Source organism: Microcaecilia unicolor, chromosome 10 (assembly GCF_901765095.1).
Source record: "Microcaecilia unicolor chromosome 10, aMicUni1.1, whole genome shotgun sequence".
Classification (NCBI taxonomy): domain Eukaryota; kingdom Metazoa; phylum Chordata; class Amphibia; order Gymnophiona; family Siphonopidae; genus Microcaecilia; species Microcaecilia unicolor.
The window spans coordinates 124692427-124717425 of NC_044040.1; the positions used below are offsets into that span (position 1 = coordinate 124692427).

The 24999-nt window shown below is 46.2% G+C and overlaps 1 protein-coding gene across 1 annotated transcript in view; it reads right to left on the reverse strand.

The window, feature by feature from the left end:
• Window positions 1–24999, reverse strand: part of YEATS2 (YEATS domain containing 2) — a 1439149-nt gene that overhangs the window by 581071 nt on the left and 833079 nt on the right. The window contains 1 exon segment of the mRNA XM_030217135.1: window positions 18885–18994. Within this exon segment, the coding sequence (XP_030072995.1) occupies window positions 18885–18994 (110 nt within the window).

The following is a 24999-nucleotide window of genomic DNA, read 5'->3' on the forward strand; positions in this document are numbered from 1 at the left end:
TAGAGAGGGGTATAACCAGCAGAAGAAAGGTGTTGATACCTCTGTACAAGACATTGGTGAGACCCCACTTCGAGCATTGTGTTCAGTTTTGGAGGCCGTATCTTGCAAAGGACGTATATAGACTTGAACCAGTTCAGAGAAAAGCGATGAAAATGGTATGGGGTTTGAACCACAAGACATATGAGATGAGAAGAGACTTGATGAACTGAAGATGTATAATCAGGAGAAAGGAGAGATAAGGGTGATAATTAATAGTTTAATAAAACTTGCAATACCGCCTAAACGAACTTGCAGATCTAAGCAGTTGGAAAGAGGCTTGCATACATTCCAAGATAATCAAACTCTACCAGAATAGTGTAAAGAAAAGAAAAAAAAGACAAAAAAAGGAGGGAGGGGAGGAAGAGAACAGAAGAAAAGCAGTGAATCTGATGTAACACTTTTTGTAGGAACTCAGTTGGAACTGAATGCTTGATAAAAGAGCCAGGTATTTTTTTTAAATAGTGGATTTAAAATTTTTAAAGGATAATTTGGCATTTATGGCAAGAGGAAATGAATTCCAAAAGAAAGAGGCAGTGAAGAAAACAGCATGACATCTGGTAAATTTGAGCTGGGCAGTGCTCAGAAGAACCAAGCAGAGTAGAGAAGACGGATAGGAGAGTATGGAATTGTAAAAGTTGCCGGATAGTAAGGAGACCAAGTCTATGAGCCTTAAAAAGCATGAGTAGTTTAAATAATATCCACTGTTGAATAGAGGAGCCAATAGTAATTTTGAAGTAGAGGAGAAACAATTGAATGGCTGTGTTTTGTATGGATTGAAGTTTTTTCAGGTTTGCATGAGACCACCCCAGATATACTATATTGCAGTAATCAAGCGTATTGACTGATAAAGAGGAAATAAGGGAGTTAAATGTGGCTTGGTCAAAACATCGATGGACTGATTGTAATTAACAAAGAGCTAGAAAACTGGTCTTACATAGATATCTGCAGAGAGAAAGTTTAAAGTCTAAAGTGATTACCAGATAAAGCGAATGCTACATACCTGTAGAAGGTATTCTCCGAGGACAACAGGCTGATTGTTCTCACTGATGGGTGACGTCCACGGCAGCCCCTCCAATCGGAAACTTCACTAGCAAAGGCCTTTGCTAGTCCTCGTGCGCCCATGCGCACCACCCATGCGCACCGCGCATGCGCGGCCGTCTTCCCACCCAAACCGGCACGTGTTCGTCAGTCCCATATGTAGCAAGACAAAGACAAGGGAAGACACAACTCCAAAGGGGAGGCGGGCGGGTTTGTGAGAACAATCAGCCTGCTGTCCTCGGAGAATACCTTCTACAGTTATGTAGCATTCGCTTTCTCCGAGGACAAGCAGGCTGCTTGTTCTCACTGATGGGGTATCCCTAGCCCCCAGGCTCACTCAAAACAACAACCATGGTCAATTGGGCCTCGCAACGGCGAGGACATAACTGAGATTGACCTAACAATTTATCCAACTAACTGAGAGTGCAGCCTGGAACAGAATAAACATGGGCCTAGGGGGGTGGAGTTGGATTCTAAACCCCGAACAGATTCTGAAGCACTGACTGCCCGAACCGACTGTCGCGTCGGGTATCCTGCTGCAGGCAGTAATGAGATGTGAATGTGTGGACAGAAGACCACGTCGCAGCTTTGCAAATCTCTTCAATAGTGGCTGACTTCAAGTGGGCTACCGACGCTGCCATGGCTCTAACATTATGAGCCGTGACATGACCCTCAAGAGCCAGCCCAGCCTGGGCGTAAGTGAAGGAAATGCAATCTGCTAGCCAATTGGATATGGTGCGTTTCCCCACAGCCACTCCCCTCCTGTTGGGATCAAAAGAAACAAACATTTGGGCAGACTGTCTGTTCGGCTGTGTCCGCTCCAGATAGAAGGCCAATGCTCTTTTGCAGTCCAATGTGTGCAGCTGACGTTCAGCAGGGCAGGAATGAGGACGGGGAAAGAATGTTGGCAAGACAACTGACTGGTTCAGATGGAATTCCGACACAACCTTTGGCAAGAACTTAGGGTGAGTGCGGAGGACTACTCTGTTATGATGAAATTTGGTGTAAGGGGCCTGGGCTACCAGGGCCTACAGCTCACTGACTCTACGAGCTGAAGTAACTGCCACCAAGAAAATGACCTTCCAGGTCAAGTACTTCAGATGGCAGGAGTTCAGTGGCTCAAAAGGAGGTTTCATCAGCTGGGTGAGAACGACATTGAGATCCCATGACACTGTAGGAGGTTTGACGGGGGGGGCTTTGACAAAAGCAAACCTCTCATGAAGCGAACAACTAAAGGCTGTCCTGAGATCGGTTTACCTTCATCACGGTAATGGTATACACTGATTGCACTAAGGTGAACCCTTACAGAGTTGGTCTTGAGACCAGACTCAGACAAGTGCAGAAGGTATTCAAGCAGGGTCTGTGTAGGACAAGAGCGAGGATCTAGGGCCTTGCTGTCACACCAGACGGCAAACCTCCTCCACAGAAAGAAGTAACTCCTCTTAGTGGAATGATGCGGGAGACACCCTCTGACAGACCCAAAGAGGCAAAGTCTACGCTCTCAACATCCAGGCCGTGAGAGCCAGAGACTGGAGGTTGGGATGCAGAAGCACCCCTTCGTCCTGTGTGATGAGGGTCGGAAAACACTCCAATCTTCACGGTTCTTCGGAGGATAACTCCAGAAGAAGAGGGAACCAGATCTGACGCGGCCAAAAGGGAGCAATCAGAATCATGGTGCCTCGGTCTTGCTTGAGTTTCAACAAAGTCTTCCCGACCAGAGGTATGGGAGGATAAGCATACAGGAGACCCTCCCCCCAGTCCAGGAGGAAGGCATCCGGTGCCAGTCTGCCGCTGGCCTGAAGCCTGGAACAGAACTGAGGGACCTTGTGGTTGGCTCGAGATGCAGAGAGATGTACCAAGGGGGTGCCCCACACCTGGAAGATCTGTTGCACTACTCGGGAGTTCAGCGACCACTCGTGAGGTTGCATAATCCTGCTCAGTCTGTCGGCCAGACTGTTGTTTACGCCTGCCAGGTATGTGGCTTGGAGCACCATGCCCTGACGGCGAGCCCAAAGCCACATGCTGACGGCTTCCTGATACAGGGGGCGAGATCCGGTGCCCCCCTGCTTGTTGATGTAAAACATGGCAACCTGGTTGTCTGTCTGAATTTGGATAATTTGGTGGGACAACCGATCTCTGAAAGCCTTCAGAGCGATCCAGACCACTCGTAACTCCAGGAGATTGATCTGCAGATCGCGTTCCTGGAGGGACCAGCTTCTTGGGTGTGAAGGCCCATCGACATGAGCTACCACCCCAGGAGAGACGCATCCGTCGTCAGCACTTTTTGTGGCTGAGGAATTTGGAAAGGGCGTCCCAGAGTCAAATTGGACCAAATCGTCCACCAATACAGGGAGTTGAGAAAACTCATGGACAGGTGGATCACGTCTTCTAGATCCCCAGCAGCCTGAAACCACTGGGAAGCTAGGGTCCATTGAGCAGATCGCATGTGAAGGCGGGCCATGGGAGTCACATAACTGTAGAGGCCATGTGATCCAGCAATCTCAACATCTGCCGAGCTGTGATCTGCTGGGACGCTCCACACCCGCGAGACGAGGGACAACAAGTTGTTGGCTCTCGTCTCTGGGAGATAGGCACGAGCCGTCCGAGAATCCAGCAGAGCTCCTATGAATTCGAGTCTCTGTACTGGGAGAAGATGGGACTTTGGATAATTTATCACAAAGCACAGTAGCTCCAGGAGTCGAATAGTCATCTGCATGGACTGTAGAGCTCCTGCCTCGGATGTGTTCTTCACCAGCCAATCGTCAAGATAGGGGAACACATGTACTCCCAGCCTGCGAAGCGCCGCTGCTACTACAGCCAAGCACTTCGTGAACACTCTGGGCGCAGAGGCGAGCCCAAAGGGTAGCACACAGTACTGGAAGTGACATGTGCCCAGCTGAAATCGCAGATACTGTCTGTGAGCTGGCAGTATCGGGATGTGTGTGTAGGCGTCCTTCAAGTCCAGAGAGCATAGCCAGTCGTTTTCCTGAATCACGGGAAGAAGCATGCCCAGGGAAAGCATCCTGCATTTTTCTATGACCAGATATTTGTTCAGGGCCCTTAGGTCTAGGATGGGACGCATCCCCCCTGTTTCTTTTCCACAAGGAAGTACCTGGAATAGAATCCCAGCCCTTCTTGCCCGGATGGCATGGGCTCGACCCGCATTGCGCTGAGAAGGGCGGAGAGTTCCTCTGCAAGTACCTGCTTGTGCTGGAAGCTGTAGGATTGAGCTCCCGGTGGGCAATTTGGAGGTTTGGAAACCAAATTGAGGGTGTATCCTTGCCAGGACTATTTGGAGAACCCACTGGTCGGAGGTTATGAGAGGCCACCTTTGGTGAAAAAACTTTCAACCTCCCCCCGACCGGCAGATCACCCGGCACTGACACATTGATGTCGGCTATGCTCTGCTGGAGCCAGTCAAAAGCTCGTCCCTTGCTTTTGCTGGGGAGCCAAGGGGCCTTGCTGAGGCGCACGCTGCTGACGAGAGCGAGCGCGCTGGGGCTTAGCCTGGCCACAGGCTGTCGAGAAGGAGGATTGTACCTACGCTTACCAGAAGAGTAGGGAACAGTCTTCCTTCCCCCATAAAACGTCTACCTGTGGAGGTAGAAGCTGAAGGCTGCCGGCGGGAGAACTTGTCGAAAGCGGTATCCCGCTGGTGGAGCTGCTCTACCACCTGTTCGACCTTCTCTCCAAAAATATTGTCCGCACGGCAAGGCGAGTCCGCAATCCGCTGCTGGTCCTATTCTCCAGGTCGGAGGCACGCAGCCATGAGAGTCTGCGCATCACCACACCTTGAGCAGCGGCCCTGGACGCAACATCAAAGGTGTCATACACCCCTCTGGCCAGAAATTTTCTGCATGCCTTCAACTGCCTGACCACCTCCTGAAATGGCTTGGCTTGCTCAGGAGGGAGCTTGTCCACCAAGCCCACCAACTGCCGCACATTATTCCGCATATGGATGCTCGTGTAGAGCTGGTAAGACTAGATTTGGCCACGAGCATAGAATGGTAGGCCTTCCTCCCAAAGGAGTCTAAGGTTCTAGAGTCCTTGCCCGGGGGCGCCGAAGCATGCTCCCTAGAACTCTTAGCCTTCTTTAGGACCAAATCCACAACTCCAGAGTCGTGAGGCAACTGAGTGCGCATCAGCTCTGGGTCCCCATGGATCCGGTACTGGGACTCGATCTTCTTGGGAATGTGGGGATTACTTAGAGGCTTGGTCTAGTTTGCCAGCAATGTCTTTTTGAGGATGATGCATGGGTACTGTGGACGCTTCCTTAGGTGGAGAAGGATAGTCCAGGAGCTCAACATTTCAGCCCTGGGCTCGTCCTCCACAACCACCGGGAAGGGGATGGCCGTAGACATCTCCCGGAAAAAAGGCCGCAAAAAGACAGACTCTCGGGAGGAGAAAGCTGCCTTTCAGGGGAGGGAGTGGGATCAGAAGGAAGGCCATCAGACTCCTCGTCAGAGAAATATCTGATGTCCTCCTCCTCCTCCTACGAGGCCTCACCATCAGTACCAGACACAAGTTCATGAACCTGTGTCTGAAGCCGTGCCCGGCTCGACTCCGTGGAAACACGGCCACGGTGTGAGCGTCGAGAGGTAGACTCCCTCGCCGCACCGGCGAAGCTCCCTCCGCCGACGTCGTCGGGGAGCCTTCCTGGGAGGCGACCGCAGTCGCTACCGCAAGCGGCACCGATGTCGGAGACCTCACCCCGGGCAAGGGGCCAGCCGGCGCCTCACTCGACAGTACCGGAGGCGCAAGCACCCCCGGTACCGGAGGGGAAGGGCGCAACAGCTCTCCCAGGATCTCTGGGAGAACGGCCCGGAGACTCTCGTGCAGGGCGGCTGTGAAGAAAGACATGGAAGCCGATGCAGGTGTCGAAATCAGAGTCTGTTCCGGGCATGGAGGCTGTTCCGGGCTGTCCAAGGTGGAGCGCATCGACACCTCCTGAACAGAGGGTGAGCGGTCCTCCCGGTGCCGATGCCTACTGGGTGCCGACTCCCTCGGCGACCCAGAGCTCTCGGTACCGACGCGGGAAGGAGACCGGTGTCGATGCTTCTTTGACTTTTTCAAACAAAGCATGTCACCGGAGCTTCCCGGTACCGACGAGGAGGACGTAGAATCCAGCCGTCGCTTCTTCGGGGCCGAGGCTGAAGAAGGTCGGTCTCGGGGGGGCTGTACCGCAGGAGCCCTCAGGGTAGGGGGAGACCCACCCGAAGGCTCACCGCCACCAGCAGGGGAATGGACAGCCCTCACCTGCACTCCAGTCGAAGCACCACCGTCCGACGACATCAGCACTAGTGGAGGTCCCGGTACCACCGACGCAGCCTTCCGATGTCTCGGCCCCGACGATGCAGAGGGTCGATGCCTCGATGCAATCGATACAGTCGCGGCCGAGGACGGAGGTCTTGACGCTGTCGACGTCGACGCACTCGATACTCCCGGTGCTGATGCCGACGAAGAGCCCGAGAACAAAACGTTCCACTGGGCCAATCTCGCTACCTGAGTCCTTTTCTGTAAAAGGGCGCAAAGACTACAGGCCTGCGGGCGGTGCCCAGCCCCCAGACACTGAAGACACGACGTGTGCCTATCAGTGAGCGAGATTACCCGGGCGCACTGGGTGCACTTCTTGAAGCCGCTGGGAGACTTCGATGACATGGGCGGAAAAATCACGCCAGCGAAATCAAAACTCGTATTGCGGTAAGGCACCAAAAGAGGGGGAGAAAAAAACTCGACCCGAGGCCTCAAATGGGCCTACCCCGAAAACGAAAGAAAACTTAACGGGGCCAAAAACTGGAAATACGGGAAGGGGAAAAAGACCGAAAGGCCCTTCTCTGAAATCCCTTTTTTTTTTTAAAGCGAAAAGTCAAAAGACGCGCGAGTCAACTTAAGGGGCGCGAACGGCGCAAACACGACTATACCGAGCGCGGACAAAAGAAGACTGACGAACACGAGCCGGTTTGGCCGGGAAGACGGCCGCACATGCGCAGTGCGCGTGGGCGCGCGAGGACTAGCAAAGGCCTTTGCTAGTGAAGTTTCCGATTGGAGGGGCTGCCGTGGACGTTACCCATCAGTGAGAACAAGCAGCCTGCTTGTCCTCGGAGAATGAAAGGAATCAACCGGTAAGATAGAGGTACTAAAAAGATTCAGAGTAATAGTAGGTATAGAGAAACCTCTAGTTAATCAACAGGCCACTGTCTTTTGTTTATTCAGCATTAATTTGTGTTTGGATAAGTGTAGCAAGAGCCCTAATAAATAAATTGAAAAGAAGTGGTGACAAAACCAATCCCTGTTGGACCCTGCAAGTCAAAGAATGCGTGAAGGCTGTGGATGTAGTGGTGATAACCTCATAAGAGTGATTTGACAGAAAGGAAGCAAACCATGCAAGGACAGTACAGTGAGGCTGAGTGCCAATAGGTGAGATAGCAACTATGTGTGACTGATCAGATCAAAAGCTGCAGAAAGATTGAGTGAAACAGCAAGAACAATGTTCTGTTTGTCAAGGGCTGCTAGAACTGTTTCAATGCAATAATGGATTAAAAAAACAGATTGGGGTGGAGAACAAGGGATTTATCTAAAAAACAGGACATCTGAATAGATTATTTTTTTCCACTAATTTGGAGATAAAGCTTAAGTTTGACACTGGTTGATAGTCAGCTGGGATTTGAGGATCTAGCGAGGGTTCTTTAGAATAGGGCATACTATTGCAGATTTTCAAGAAGTAGGTACTTGCCTGGAAGAAAGACTATTATTTATTACTGATAAAATCTTGAGTAACAGCGAGAGCTCACGAATCTTCAATGAGAGGATGGAATTGGGTCGAGGGAGCAAAAAGTACACCGTATTCCTGAGTGTGTATCTGACAGTGAGTGAATGGTCTGCAGTTGGAATGAGGACAGACCTAAGTGAAAAACCGAATCCTGAACACCTGTTGAAGAAACCATAATAGGGGGAGATAAAGATGTTGCGGCAGAGGGGAGATGGTACTAGGTAGTGAATTAACAAGATCCTGAACCTTGGCAGAGAATATTATAAAATGTCTTCAGAAGATGGGCACAGGTTATTATTAGAATTCTTACTGTTATTCTGAAGGGAAGAGGTTACGTTATGAAACATGGAGAAAAGTTCTCTGGTTAAATTAGGAGCTTTCTTTATACAATTTTTAAAGTAGTGTGATTTGGCTTTCCTCAAATGGAAGTTATAGTCTGTAAGTTAACATCTAAAAACTAGAAGATCATTTTTAGACTTCGATTTCAACCATCTGTGTTTGGCCTTGCATAACTGTCTCTTTTGCAAGAACAAGCCACTGTGAAACCGGTGATATAACACAGACATTCAAATATTTGAGAAGTATTAATATACAAACAAACCTTTCCAGAGATGGGAAGGCATTAGAACTAGAGGACATAAGTTGAGGTTGCAGGGAGGCTGATTCAGGAATAACATCAGGAAGTGCTTTTTCATGGAGAGGATGGTAAATATATAGAATGCCCTCCCGTGGGAAGTGGTAGAAATGATCATGGTAACGGAATTCAAAAATGCATGGGATAAACACAAAAAAATCCTGTATGGAAAGAGAATGGAATCAAACAAACTCAGCAGTGCTTAGATGCAGTGGCGTTCTGTGGTTGCCTGACACCCAGGGCGGATCGCCACTGCTCCCCCTCCCCCCCGGGTGCAGGGCAACACGGCACGGCATCCCCCACCCCACACAGTCCCCACTTGCCTTCCAGGTTCCAGCTCCGTCCACCCCAGCGTGGCGCTCCCCCCCAACGCAGTCCCCACCTGCCAACCAGGTTCCAGCTCCGTCCACCCCAGTGTGGAGCCTCACATTTGCAGTGCTGCTGTAAAAAGAAGAAAATCACCTCATCGTCGGCCGTTCCCTCACTGTGTCCCGCCCTCGAGGAAATAGGAAGTTATGTCAGAGGGCGGGACACAGTGAGGAAAGGGCCGACAACGAGGCGATTTTCTTCTTTTTACAGCAGCGCTGCAGATGCGAGGCGCCACGCTGGGGTGGATGGAGCTGGAACCTGGTTGGCAGGTGGGGACTGCGTCGGGGGGGGGGGAGGCGGCACCATGCTGGGGGAAACAGAAATCTGAGGAAAAATCCACTAAATGATTACAGCACACAGTAAAATAGGGATAGTATCTAGATTTTATTTGTAAATGTTTTTAATAGAGAATGAAAACCATAAAATTACTGTAGATCTATTGAGTACAGTAATAAATTGTTAGTACAGACAGCAATAACTTTACATAGCTACATATCAACTTGTAAACTACATTCCTTAAAGCAATAAATCTAAGAAGCGTGAGACACTTTCATTTAAAAGAAAGGGAATCTCAATCAATACAAATTGAAAGCAAGGTCATAGTTCTGTATATCTGCTTAAAATTATCTGCTATAGAAAGTAACCTTTACAGAGAACCCTTTTTACAAAGGGTCTTCCTGTTAGGAAAACATTGTGAAAGTGTTATCTGTCATTCAAACTATAGCGTTTCATTAAAGAGAAAAATTGAATAGGGCTCTACTAGCACCCTGTCTGCAGTGTGAATCATCAAAGTAACAGTGACTAATATACCAGAAGAAGTACGGTGCAAAAGAAAATGCCACTGGAGACTATTTTACATTTGGATAATTTGTTTAAATCTGTTTATCCACAATGCTACAAGAACATCTGAATCATGCAGTTATTCATTTTTGCTTTTAGATTTGTTCATTAAACATTGTGAAACACCCGTACACAGATTCCCCCTCCCCTCCCCAACCCTTCCCTCCCTCCCCTAATACTTAAATGTTCAACAATCTACTGTGTGCTGAAGTCATCGTGTTCCAGAAGGGGGCCCAAGTATTTTGCAATTGTAAACCCCTGGCTGATGTTATATCTTACACTTCCAGTCTCTCCATCCGCAACATCCTTATCATGTTTACTCTCCACTGTTGCACAGTAGAATGTCGGTGGGACAACCATGTCTGTAGGATGGATTTTTGGGCCGTTATTATAGTGTGCTCCACAAATCCCAGCATTCCACTTGGTATAAGTGTTGTCAACAGCGGGCACCCAAAGAGCAAAAGAGGGTTCATGTGCCAACCTGAAGCCCAAATTTGGGAGACAGAAATAAAGAGTAATCTCCAAAATACCTGAATGGCTGGACAGATCCAGAACATATGTTCCAAAGATACTCCCAGTAATCCATACTTCAAACAAGCACCGGAAGAGGAGGTGCCCATATGAAAGGCCTATCGGGGAGTCACATAAGCTCACAATGCAAATTTATATTGCAGCTCCCAAAGTTCTGCTGCCATACTACTTCGCCAGATCCTTAGGATGTGGGCTCGGTAGGTTGATGCTGGCAAATTAATTGACAAGTCGACACTCCAGGAGCAGGAGTAATGAGTATAATTAAGCTCTGTCATTATATCGCGAATGTGTTGATGGTAAAACGACAAAGGTACTTTTTGTTGAGCCCCCAAAGACAAGTCCAGTCTCCCAGTCTCGTAAGATCCTCTTGCAATTTTTCACAATACTCTTGTGATTTAACAACTTTGAATAACTTTGTGTCATCAGCAAATTTAATTACCTTACTAATTATTCCCATCTCTAGATCATTTATAAATATGTTAAAAAAAAAGCAGCAGTCCCAGCACAGACCCCTGGGGAATCCCACTATCTACCCTTCTCCATTAAGAATACTGATCATTTAACCGTACTCTTTGTTTTCTAACTTTTTAACTCATTTTTAATCCATAATAGGACATTACCTCCTATTCCATGACTTTCTAATTTCCTTAGGAGTTTTTCATGAGGTACATTTAGGGGCATAATCGAATGTGAACGCCCATCTCCATGGGCGTCTATCTCCGAGAACGGGTACGTGAAGGGGCGGGATAGACCGTATTTTCGAAAAAAAATGGGCGTCCATCGTTTTTTTCAATAATACGGTTTGTGCCGGGCAAATGTATCGGATTCGTGCGGATTTGAGCTGGGTGGTTTCGTTTTTCAGCGATAATGGAAACCAAAGGCGCCCAGCTCAAAAACGAACAAATCCAAGGCATTTGGTCGTGGGAGGGGCCAGGATTCGTAGTGCATTGGTCCCCCTCAGAAACCAGGACACCAACCGGGCACCCTAGGGGGCACTTGTAACAATTAAAAAAAAAAAGTAAAATACCTCCCAAGTCCATAGCTCCCTTCCTTTGGGTGCTGAGCCCCTCAAATCCCCCCAAAACCCACTGTCCACAACTCTACACCATTACCATACCCTTATGGCTGAAGGTGGGCACCTAGATGTAGGTACAGTGGGTTTTGGGGGTAGTTTGGAGGGCTCCCATTTACCACCACAAGTGTAACAGGTAGGGGGGGATGGGCCTGGGTCCACCTGGCTGATGTCAACTGCACCCACTGAGGAGTGGCCCAGTGGTTAGGGTAGTGGACTTTGGTCCTGGGGAACTGAGGAACTGAGTTCGATTCCCACTTCAGGCACAGGCAGCTCCTTGCGACTCTGGGCAAGTCACTTAACCCTCCATTGCCCCATGTACAAATAAAGTACCTGTATACAATATGTAAGCCGCATTGAGCTTGCCATGAGTGGGAAAGCGCGGGGTACAAATGTAACAAAAATAAAAAAATAAAATAAAATAACAACTGCTCCAGGGACCTGCATACTGCTGTGATGGAGCTGGGTATAGCATTTGAGGCTGGCATACAAGCTTGAAAAAAAAAGTTGTTAAAGTTGTTTTTGTTTTGGTGGGAGGGGGTTAGTGACCACTGGGGGAGTCAGGGGTGGTCATCTGGTCATTTAGGGCACTTTTTTGGGACTTGTTCGTGATTAAAAAGGGTCCAAAAAAAGTGACCCAAATTCGCGCTAAAACGCCTTTCTTTTTTCGATTATCGGTCGACGGCGCCCATCACTCCTTGGCCGATAAACACGCCCCAGTCCCGCCTTCACCATGCCTCCGACACGCCCACGTCAACTTTGGCCGTTTCCGCAACAGATTGCAGTTGAAGACGCCCAAAATCGGCTTTCGATTATACCGATTTGGGCGCCCATCTCCCGATTTGGGTCGAAATATGGGCGTCTTTCTCTTTCGAAAATAAGCCTGTTTGTCAACTGCCTTTTGAAAATCCAGATACACAATATCAACCGGCTCACCTTTATCCACGTTTATTCAGCCGTTCAAAGAAATGTAGCAGATTGGTGAGGCAAGATTGGTATCCAATTCAAAAAGAACAAATCATCCAGTAAAGAACAGCAAACTTGTCTTGAACAAGATGTGAACTTTAAAAGGTATTCTTCTGAACTGATGAAAACTGCAGTGTACCAGCACAATGAACGCAAAATCATCCTGTTCCCATGCAGTTTTTTTGGCATCAGTTAATTAAGCTTCTTCTGGATTTGTCTTTTCAAGACAAATTCGTTCTCCTTTATTTGATGATTTGTGCCTTTGGAACCAGATACTATCAGGCATTTATTGTTCAAACTTGGACTGTGTCAGGACAGATCAATAAAGTGAAGTTGAGACGCTCTCAATCTTAAAAGCTCCTTGTGCTTTTTTTTTTGGCTATTTGCTTCAGCTTTTCTGCTTTTGGATTCCCTCTCCTCTGTATTCTACTTGTAAGTTAACTACACCTGGCAGAGTCAGACCTATCCCTTTTGTACCAGGGCCCACTGTGGAAATTCCCTTTGAGAGGGCTGCCAGATTGAAATTTCTGCAGGAAACAAAACACTTCCCGGAATCTCTATGGATTGAAATTCCACGTGTAAAGGGGAAAAGGATAGTGATAGGAGTGTACTACCGTCCGCCTGACCAGGATGAACAGACGGATGCAGAAATGTTAAGAGGAAATTAGGGACGCAAACAAACTGGGCAACACAATAATAATGAGTGATTTCAATTACCCCAATATTGACTGGGTAAATGTAACACCGGGGAACGCTAGGGAAGTAAAATTCCTTGATGAAATCAAGGACTGCTTTATGGAGCAGCTGTTACAGGAGTCGACGAGAGAAGGAAAAATTCTAGACCTAGTCCTTAGTGGAGCGCATGACCTGGTGTGGGAGGTAATGGTGCTGGGGCCGCTTGATAACAGTGATCATAATATGATCAGATTTGATATTAGCTTTGAAGTAAGTATACATAGGAAATCAAATACGTTAGCGTTTAACTTTAAAAAAGGAGACTATGATAAAATGAGAAGAACGGTGAAAAAAAACTTAGAGGAGCGACTGCGAGGGTCAAAAACTTACATCAGGCGTGGATGCTGTTCAAAAACACCATCCTGGAAGCCCAGGCCAAATATATTCTGTGTATTAAAAAAGGAGGACGGAAGACCAAACGACAGCAGGCATGGTTAAAAAGTGAGGTGAAGGCAGCTATTAGACCTAAAAGAACATTCTTCAGAAAATGAAAGAAGGAACAGACTGAAAATAATAAGAAACAGCATAAGGAATGTCAAGTCAACTGAAAAGTGCTGATAAGGAAGGCTAAGAGGGACTTCGAAAAAAAGATTGCGTTGGAGCCCTAAACACATAATAAAAATTTTTGTAGGTATATTAAAAGCAGGAAGCTGGCAAAAGAATTGGTTGGACCGCTAGATGACCGAGGAGTAAAAGGGGCAATCAGGGAAGACAAAGTCATAGCGGAGAGAATAAATTAATTCTTTGCTTCAGCCTTCACCGAGGAAGATTTGGGTGGGATACCGATGCCAAAAATGGTATTTGAAGCTGACAAGTCAGAGAAACTTAATGAATTCTCTGTAAACCTGGAGGATGTAATGGGGAAGTTCTACAAACTGAAGAGTAGCAAATCTCCTGGACCGGATGGTATACATCCCAGAGTACTTATAGAATTGAAAAATGAGCTTGCGGAGCTATTGACAGTAATATTTAATTTATCCTTAAAATCAAGCGTGGTACCGGAAGATTGGAGGGTGGCCAATGTAACTCCGATTTTTAAAAAAGGTACCAGAGGAGTTTCGGGAAATTATAGACCGGTGAGCCTGACGTTGATGCTGGGCAAAATGGTAGAGACTATTATAAAGAACAAAATTACAGTGCATATTCAAAAGCATGGATTAATGAGACAAAGAAAACATGGATTTAGTGAAGGGAAATCTTGCCCACCAATCTACTACATTTCTTTGAAGGGGTGAACAAATAAGTGGATAAATGTGAGCCAATTGATATTGTGTATCTGGATTTTCAGAAGGCGTTTGACAAAGTACCTCATGAAAGACTCCAGAGGAAATTGGAGAGTCATGGGATAGGAGGTAGTGTTCTATTGTGGATTAAAAACTGGTTAAAAGATAAAAAACAGAGAGTAGGGTTAAATGGTCAGTATTCTCAATGGAGAAGGGTAGTTAGTGTGGTTCCCCAGGGGTCTGTTCTGGGACCGCTGCTTTTTAACATATTTATAAATGACCTAGAGATGGGAGTAACTAGTGTGGTAAGTAAATTTGTTGATGACACAAAGTTATTCAAAGTTGTTAAATCGCGGGAGGATTGTGAAAAATTACAAGAGGACCTTACAAGACTGGGAGACTGGGCATCTAAATGGCAGATGAGGTTTAAGGTGAGTAAGTGCAAAGTGATGCATGTGGGAAAGAGGAAACTGAATTATAGCTACGTAATGCAAGGTTAGGAGTCACCGACCAAGAAAGGAATCTAGGTGTCGTCGTTGATGATATGTTGAAACCTTCTGCTCAGTGCGCTGCTGCGGCTAAGAAAGCAACTAGAAAGTTAGGTATTATTAGGAAAGGAATGGAAAACAAAAATGAGGACGTTATTAATGCCTTTGTTTCGCTCCATGGTGCGATCGCACCTCGAATATTGTGTTGAATTCTGGTTGCCGCATCTCAAAAAAGATATAGTGGAATTGGAAAATTTACAGAGAAGGGCAACAAAAATGATAAAGGGAATGGGACGACTTCCCTATGAGGAAAGGCTAAAGCGGCTAGGGCTCTTCAACTTGGAGAAAAGGTGGCTGAGCAGAGATATGATAGAGGTCTATAAAATAATGAGTGGAGTTGAACGGGTAGATGTGAAGCGTCTGTTTATGCTTTCTAAAAATACTAGGACTAGGGGGCATGCAATGAAGCTACAATGTAGTAAATTTAAAATGAAGCGGAGAAAATGTTTCTTCACTCAACGTGTAATTAAACTCTGGAATTCGTTGCAAAAGAATGTAGTAAAGGCGGTTAGCTTAGCGGAGTTTAAAAAAGGTTTGGACGGCTTCCTAAAGAAAAAGTCCATAGACGATTATTAAATGGAGTTGGGGAAAATCCACTTTTCTGGGATAAGCAGTATAGAATGTTTTGTACTTTTTTGGGGATCTTGCCAGGTATTTGTGACCTGGATTGGCCACTGTTGGAAACAGGGTGCTGAGCTTGATGGACCTTTTTATTCCCAGTATGGCAATACTTATGTACTTAACATACTTGTCATTCTTGATTATGCTACCCGATCCAGAAACTACACCATTACATAATATGAAGACTGCAAGACTGGCAACTGTCTTCAGAAATCTTCTTACATGTTGTCTTTCCAAAGGTGTATTAAGAGAACGGAACCCCATTTGTGTCACAAGTAATGCAACAAGTTTATGCACTGTTGAAAGTGAAAACTTACTGTCCCTCAGTGTATCACCCACACACATATGTTGAGGAAGTCTGTAGATGAAGTTGGCAAGAACTGGGATTCCATGCTGCCATACATACTATTTCCTATTTAAGAGGTGCCCCAGAGAATGACAGGTTTTTTTTTCCCGATTTGAGTTGATTTACAGGAGACGACCTCGGAGACTCCTGGATGTAGACTGGGAGACTTGAAAAGAGAGCAGAACCCAGGACAGAGTGGTTAAAGAAACCTAGGGGAGCCACTAAGCTGTGTCTGGAAAAAGATCAAGCTACATCAGCACAGAAATATAATCACTTCACAGTCCCATGGTTCTTCCAACTAGGAGATTCAGTTCTGGAATTACTGCTGTCATTGGATCAGTTACTGTTGGAAGAAAAATCCTTACAAGATCACTAAACAGGTCAGGTCTGGGACAAGTGGAAAAAGGCCCAGATCTTTCATGCGGAGCTCCTCAAAATAATAATTTTATAATGTTTATTTGCAATCCTTATAAATAGAGAAATGGGAACTGAAATAGACATGGTTTACTGCAACCTTAGCACTAGTCCAGGAGAAGAATTTTGGGCCAGAACCTGAACCTGCTATAAATACTATCTGGGGAACAGCTGTTGGCTATAAGAGGGGGTGATCCAAGAAGAATGTATAAGCTAAAGTATTTCAAAATTTTAAACATATTATTTGAGCATGGAAGGTGGAACAATGACTCTCAACTATAACAATAAAAAATGTGTGCGATGATTAAATGGAAGGACAGTTTTTAGACCATCTGGTCTTTGAGAGTCCTAAGAAAACATATGAGCACATCTACTATAATAAAACGCACCCTCAACGTTCTGAGGACACTGACGTCACTGCAGGCACTCACACACAGGTTCGTAACTTCATGGTGGTGAAGCCACAACACTCACCATGTCGCCAGGCCCCACCCTCGCATCACACGTGATGACGTCGAGGGCGGGACACGAAAAAAAAGCAAATCAACGAACGGAGAGCAGTAGGGAAACACGTACAGCGTGTTTCCCTACTCCCAACAAATCCCAGCCGCAAACGCTGACGTGACCAGCACCCCGGCCCCTTTCAACACCGCCACGCCCCTTTGAAGGTACCGGCCCGCCCCCGGTAACACACTCTTCCCCTCAACACCTTCCCACCCCCCCTGTCACCTCCCATCCCCTTACGCCAATATCCCTGGTGGTCTAGCGGTACCTGTTTGCTCGGGCAGGAACGAAGGAAACCCCGCTATCATGCCCGCAGCGCTGCTGCTAGCTGCCCGGCTGCATCGTGTCTGAGTCCGGCTTGCGGCGAATCAAAATGGCCGCCGAGAGTTGAAGCTGCATCGCGAGACTTCAACTCACGGCGGCCATTTTTAAACGCCGACAGCCGGACTCCAACACGATGCAGCAAGGAACCAAGCAGCACCGCTACCGGCAGGAAAGAGGGGGCTCTTTCTTTCCTGCCCCGACTGAACAGGTACCTCTAGACCACCAGGGAGACAAGAGTAAGGGGAGGAGAAGGGAGTCCGGTGCCGGCTAGGGCCCGTTTCATCACCGCCAGAAACGGGCCTTTCCCACTAGTGATATATAAAAAAAATTTTTCTCTACATTATGTCTATGGTGATATTAGTGATTTGTAATTAACACTCTATGAGACTTTTTGTGCTGTATATTGGCTATAAAGGTGGTGAGTTAGAATAACTGATAAACCAAAATGCTGATGTCTTCTCCAATGTTTCTGAAAAACTTACCTAGCTTGTCATATTACTATCATGCACCCAGGAATAGTTATCCAGCAGTGATCTTAACACATTCCAGAGGCCAAACAGCAAGCAGTGGCTTGAGGGAAATGCTTAAACTCACTGGGGCCAATATTCAGACTAAAGGAGGGCCTGAGACCCTGGCGAACTGGGTTCAATTCCCACTGCATCTCCTTGTGACTCTGGGCAAGTCACTTAACCCTCCGTTGTCCCAGGTACAAAAATAAGTACATGTATATAATATGTAAACAATTTTGATTGTAACCACAGAAAGGCAATATATCAAATCCCATCCCCCTTAGAGTGGAGGACTAGCCTAATGGCTAGTGGAGTGGTCTGAGACCCCGGGGAACCGGGTTCAATTCTCACTGCATCTCCTTGTGACTCTGGGCAAGTCACTTAACCCTCAAGAGAAGAATGGCCAGGAACTAGCATCTCTTTCCCGCTGCGGTTCAGAGTGCCGGAGTGCACAGGCAGGCTGCAGTCCCTCTTCCTCTGCGGTGGTATTGCCGGACCCGCTGTCATCCTGGGCCCCACCGGCATTGTCCGCCTCCAGCTGCTGTTGTCTGCCTATGGTGATCACTACCACTCTCCTGGCCGCATATTGCTGTTTTGACTGCGCTTACTGGGTATTGCTACAGCTCCCAATTGTGGATCGCCTTGCCGTGAACTGTTCGAACCACTCTGGGCCATCTCCGCATCTAGATTTCCACCGTCCATCTTAGTCTCTCTTCCCTTTCCCTTTTTACCCTGTTCCTTCCCTCCTATCCAATGTAATTGTAATTGATTAATCTGTTTGAGTCTGCTTTATGTGGAAAAGAGTGGGGCATAAATGTTCATAAATAAATAAATAACCAGTGGCCTTTATAAGAAAGCATAAGCATTTAGTCAAGAAAGACACACTAGAGATAAAATGGGCACCAAAGGTATTCAGATACTACCTGCTGAAGGATAGATTTACCTTGTTAACAGATCACCAGCTGTTCAAATGAATTGTCAGGAGCAAAGAAACAAATAGCAGGGTGATAAGTTGGTTTCTGAATCTACAGATAAAGAATCTGGTCCACCTTAAGGCCTAGGGCCCAAAGTAAGGACAGGAGGTTCAGACTAAGGAAGGCCAGCCCCAGGGATATACTAAGAGAGTATTAAATGGGAAAGAATTTTTTGGGTTATTGTAAGTAAACATTTTGCCTTTTTCTTCTGCACCTGGGTTTGGCTGGCATTAGTTCTCTTCCCAAGCCTTGAACGCTCACACTATTACAAGTTGCTGGCCAGGAATACGAGTAAATATCCTCCTACACCTGGCTAGAACGACAAACCTTGCAATCATCCTCTACTTGGTGCAAAACTCATAGGCAAATTCCAAGCATAACTTCTCAGCATGCTGACAGAGATTTCATTCACACTCTCCTGTACTTACCTGTGGAGTCTGTTTGAGAATATAAGATGTATATGTGAGATGCTGCGATAATCCACCAGTAATGCTCTGAGTTCCTCCTCCGTTATTTGCAGAAGACCCTGCCTGCAGGTCTATAATAAACAGAACACAGAGCGAAATGATGTCCAATCAGAATGTAGAAATTTTAAGGATGTTACATAACCTAACTACTCCTACACAAAGGACTGACACGTGAGCCCAGATAAATCATTCCATAATTATCAAGAAATTTTGCAGACATTTAAAATAGCACAAACTTAATTTGCCTTTTTTTTTATTTTATTTTGTATAAAGTAGTGTGGTTGATATGTTCATCTACTTGAATGTACAGAATATAAGGATTAATAAATACATTTAAAAACAATACAAACATAGTTTTATGAATTGGCCTTTTCTTGAACTAACTTAGGGGACCTTCTACTAAAGTTTAACGCGTACTAATGGACATTAGCATGCACTAAGTTCCACATGTCCTATCGGTATAAAATACGATATGGAACATTAGTGTGCGCTAAGCTTTATTAAAAGGGGCCCTTAATTTATTTTTTTGGCTAGCTTTCAAGAGCTAAAACTCCCATCCTCAGGTCAGGACATAAAAGCATTCCAGTACTGGCTGAAAAAGGAAAAGGTGGGTTGGAAGGAGGAGAGGAGATGACTAGCAGGTGAATTTTCAAAAGAGAAGGGTGCCCATCTTCCGACACAAATCGGGAGATGAGCGTCCTTCTCGCAAGGTCTAAATCGGCATAATCGAAAACCGATTTTGGGCGCCCTCAACTGCTTTCCGTCGCGGGGACGACCAAAGCGCACAGGGGTGTGTCGGCACCGTAGTGAAGGCGGGAAGGGGGCACAGTTAAGAGATGGGCGTCCTCGGCCAATAATGGAAAAAAGAAGGGTGTCCCTGACGAGCACTTGGACGACTTTTACTTGGTCCATTTTTTTTCACAACCAAGCATCAAAAAGGTGGCCAAACTGACCAGATGACCACTGGAGAGAATCAGGGATCACCTTCCCTTACTCCCCCCCAGTGGTCAATAACCCCCTCCCATCATAAAAAAAAAAGTTTAAAAATACTTTTTGCCAGCCTCAAATGCCATACTCAGGTCCATCACAGCAATATACAGGTACCCGGAGCAGTTGTAGTGGGTGCAGTGTACTTCAGGCAGGCGGACCATCCCTCCCACGTTACACTTGTGGTGGTAAATGTGAGCCCTCCAAAACCCACTGTACCCACAACTAGGTGCCCCCCTTTACCCCTTAGGGCTATAGTAGTGGTATATAGTTGTGGGCAGTGGTTTTTTTTTTTTTGGGGGGGGGGGGGGTTGGGGGACTCAGCACACAAGGTAAGGGAGCTATGCACCTGGGAGCAATTTCTGAAGTCCACTGCAGTGCCCCCAAGGGTGCCCCGGTTGGTGTCCTGGCATGTGAGGGGGACCAGTGCACTACGAATGCTGGCGCCTCCCATGACCAAATGGCTTGGATTTGGTCGTTTTTGAGATGGGCGTCTTCGGTTTCCATCATCGCCGAAAACCGGGGACGACCATCTCAAAAATGACCTAAGGATGACCATCTCTATGGTCGACCTAAATTTCATGATTTGGGCGTCCCCGACCGTATTATCGAAACGAAAGATGGACGTCCATCTTGTTTCGATAATACGGGTTGCCCCGCCTCTTTATGGGGCCATCCTGCGAGAACGCCCTCATGAAAACTTGGGCGCCCCGTTCGATTATGCCCCTCCACGTGATCAGAAAGTGACAGGCAATAGAATTTTACGGTTTTAGATATATTAGCAAATCCAGTTCTTTTTCAAGTTCTTTCTTTTTAGTTTCAAACTATCTGATCAATGTAACTTCAAAAGTTGTACATTCCTGGATTGTTTTGACGTTCCTTTTTAAGTATTCAAATTGTAAGATTATTTCTTTTATTCTTTCCAACCCAACAGAAGTTGGAAAGAATTATATAAAAGGGGTTGAGAATGTCTATCTGGGGGCAAAATAAATTTCTGAAACCTTAACAGAATGGGATGAAACTTGAAAGGTAGAAGTTTGAACATAGGCTAAATTAGACTGAAGTTTTCAGAGATATAAGCTCCCGCCCCCCTTTAAAAAAGACCTAATGCATTTCTATGGGAAGAATTGCAACTTCTGTAGCATAGAACAATTAACAGAATGGGGAGTAATGCCATTTATTTTATTTAATTACAAAATTTGTAACCTGCACTATCTTGCCATTCTAGGTGGTTAACAATAAAAACATACACAATAAAACAGAATATTACTCACAATAAACTATAGACTAAGAGGCAGATGCATCAAGCAAACGTTAAAAAATCTAAATCGTTAAAGTCCCTAACGATTTTAAAAAAACGAAGAATGCACCAAAACAAGTCACACATGCTCGGATCGGTATTGAAACGTACAATTTATCAAAGAATGTATCAGAGGAGGGCGGGCCCAGGAAGAAAGAAGGGACGTCTGAGGAGGCCTTCTGACTCGCCGATCAGCTGTTCTTGCCCATGCAGCAGAGGTGAGAGGCGCTGCACGGGCCGGTAAGGCAAAGGGGGGGGGGGGTCGTTGGAGGGGGGGAGCGGCAGCCACGACCAAAGGGGGGGCGGCGGGGGCGGGACACGGGACCGGAGCATGGTGGGAGGCGGAGCTAGTGTGGGAGAAGATACAGGAAGGGAGGAGGGCCGGCCCAGGGCTGGGGCTGCTAAAAATTTGAGTTTTTTCGTGTGTGTGTGGGGGGGGGGGGGGGGGGGGGAATGGCGACCTCGGGCGGGGGGGGGGGCAAGGACGGCCATACAGGACACTCCTCACGAGCGCCTTTGCCCCCTCCCGATTTTTTTTTCTTTTGTGCTAAGGGAGAGGGTAGCAGCAGCGACCTGGGGCGTCAATAAAGGACACCCCTGACACGCGTTTTCGCCCCCCCTAGTTATTTTTTTAAATACATTTCACTTTGAAACTTGTAGCTGACAGCCCTAACGAGAGGTACAGACCTCTCGTTAGATTTCCTGCCTTTTTCCTGCGTAAAGGCAACCGGAAAAGGTTAGTGCATCTCGTTTCAATGGGGTTTTTACACTAATTGCTCATCTCCATTCCGTTTTCGTTAGCTGCTAGCTTCCTCGGTAAAAGCCCTTTGATGCATGCAATGGATCAAAATTTCCTCGTTGGAGGGTCATTAAAAGCTCATTAAGCTTTAGTGCATCTGCCTCTAAGTCAGACAACAATTCAATAAAGTAGCATATGTCAGACAGCAGAATGGGAACAGTGTAATAATGACTTTAGGGGAGGAAAAAGCTTGTTGTAAATAAATAAGCTTTCAATTCTTCTCTAAATTGAATTACTGAAACAGTTTTGTGTAGTTCAAGCAGCAGTATATTCCATAACATCGCACCTTCAACACAGAAAACAGAGAAGAGGTATTCATTTAGTCTAACGTGATGGAAGGAGGGTACATTGAGCAACAATTTGCCTACACAGCACAAAGAACATACAGGCTAGTAAATCCTTAATGAAATAGCAATGGCTAGAGGTGACTCGTACATCAGTGCCTTATAGATCAAAGACACAACTTTAAATTTTACTTTCCATTGAATGGGCAGCCAATTTAGATCTTTCAGTATAGGAGCGATATGACTAAATTGTGAAACATTCAACAAAAGGTGTGTAGCTGCATTCTGTGCCATCTGTAAGGCATGCAGTCTATATGCAGGAAGCCCAAGATACAGCGAGTTACAGTAAAGGCATAATCAAACATTAAACAAGAGTTCTGAAATCTGAAAAATTTGTAACAACTGCTTTTCGTCGCGGGGATGACCAAAGTTCATGGGGGCGTATCAGAAGTGTAGCAAAGGCGGGACAGGGGCGTGCCTAACACATGGGCGTCCTCAACCGATAATGGAAAAAAGAAGGGTGTCCCTGACGAACACTTGGGCAACTTTACTTGGTCCATTTTTTCTTGCAACCAAGCCTCAAAAAGGTACCCGAACTGACCAGATGACCACCGGAGGGGATCAGGGATCACCTCCCCTACTCCCCCAGTGGTCACTAACCCCCCTACCACCCTCAAAACAAAAACTAAAAATATTTTTTGCCAGCCTCTACGCCAGCCTCAAATGTCATACCCAGCTACCTGACAGCAGTATGCAGGTCCCTGGAGCAGTTTTAGTGGGTACTGCAGTGCACTTCAGGCAGGTGGACCCAGGCCCACCCCCCCTACTGTTACACTTGTGGTGGTAAATGTGAGCCCTACAAAACCCACATCTAGGTGCCCCCCTTCATGCTTAAGGGCTATGGTAGTGGTGTACAGTCGTGGGGAGTGGGTTTTGGGGGGCTCAGCAAACAAGGTAAGGGAGCTATGCACCTGGGAGCTTTTTCTGAAGTCCACTGCAGTGCCCCCTAAGGTGCCCGGTTGGTGTCCTGGCATGTCAGGGGGACCAGTGCACTACGAATGCTGGCTCCTCCCACAACCAAATGACTTGCATTTGGTCGTTTTTGAGATTGGCATCCTCGGTTTCCATTATTGCCGAAAATCGGGGACAACCATCTCTAAGGTCGACCTAATTGTTGAGATTTGGGCATCCCTGATCGTATTATCGAAACGAAAGATGGCCGCCCATCTTGTTTTGATAATACCGGTTTCCCCACCCCTCAGGAAAACTTGGGCGCCCCTTTCGATTATGCCCCTCCAAGTGTATCAGGGACAATAGCTGAAGATATGTTACCAGAGGGAAACAATTTGCGTCTTTGCTATATTCAACTTAAATTTGTTTGCAACCAACCAGGTCTCACATCACTAGAAACTGCATAATAAAATTAAAAGACCCAGTAACATGGAAAAATAATTGCAAATCATCAGCATAGTCTAAACTGAACATTTAGGTAAAGAGGACTCGACATATTAAGCTCATATAGATGTTAAACAATACAGCAGATAAGGCTGAGCCCTGTGGAAATCCCAAGGGTAAATTCATCCACTCAGAACGATAATTTCCTATCTGAGCCCAAAATCTCCTATGGGTCAAAAAGGATACAATCCAGAAAAACGCTTTCCCCCTAATACCTCTAGGGCTGTCAATCGATTGAGAAGATGGTCATGGTGGACAGAATCAAAGGCTGTATAAACATGAAAATTTGGGTAGTGTATCAAGATTTTCAGAAAACATTTGATGAAGTCCCTCAAGAGAGACTCCTGAGACAATTAAAAAGCCATGGGATAGGAGGCACTGTTTTATTGTGGATTAGGAATTGATCGAGGGACAGAAAACAGAGAATAGGGTTTATTTACGTATTATTGGAATTTATGAACCGCCTTTAAGAAGAGACTTATCCAAGGTGGTGTAGAGAGGGTAGGGTTAAATTGCCAATTCTCTCAGTGAGGGAGGGTGAACAGTGGAATACCCTAGGCATCTGTACTGGGACTGGTGCTATTTAACATATTTATTAATGATCTGGAAATGGGAATAAATGAAAGCAGATTGTGAAAACTTGCAGGAAGACCTTTGGAAGTTGGAAGACTGGGCATTCAAACTGCAGATGAGATTTAATGTAGGCAAGTGCACAGTGATGCATATTGGGAAGAATAATCCAAATCATAGTTATTTGATGCTAGGGTCCATCCTAGGAGACAAACCCCCCAAAAAAGATCTAGGTGTCATCGTGGACAATACACTGAAATCTTCTGCCCAGTGTTTAGCAGCAGCCAAAAAACCAAACAGAATGCTAGGAATTATTAGGAAAGAGAGAAAATAAGACAAAGAATATTATAATGCCTCTATCACTGCATGGTGCGACCAAACCTTGAGTATTGTGTGCAATTCTGGTCGCCGTAGATATAGAAGAATTAGAAAAGGTTCAAAGAGCGACCAAAACAATTAAGGGGATGGAACTCCTCTCATATGTGGAAAGGCTTACGAGGTTAAGGCTCTTCAGCTTGGAAAAGAGACAGCGGAGGGGAGATATGATGGAGGTCTAAAAAAATACTGAGTGGTGTAGAATGGGTAAACGTAAATCAATTTTTTGCTCTTTCAAAAAGTGCAAAGACTAGGGAACACTCAAGGAAGTTACATGGTACTACTTTTAAAACAAACAGAAGGAAA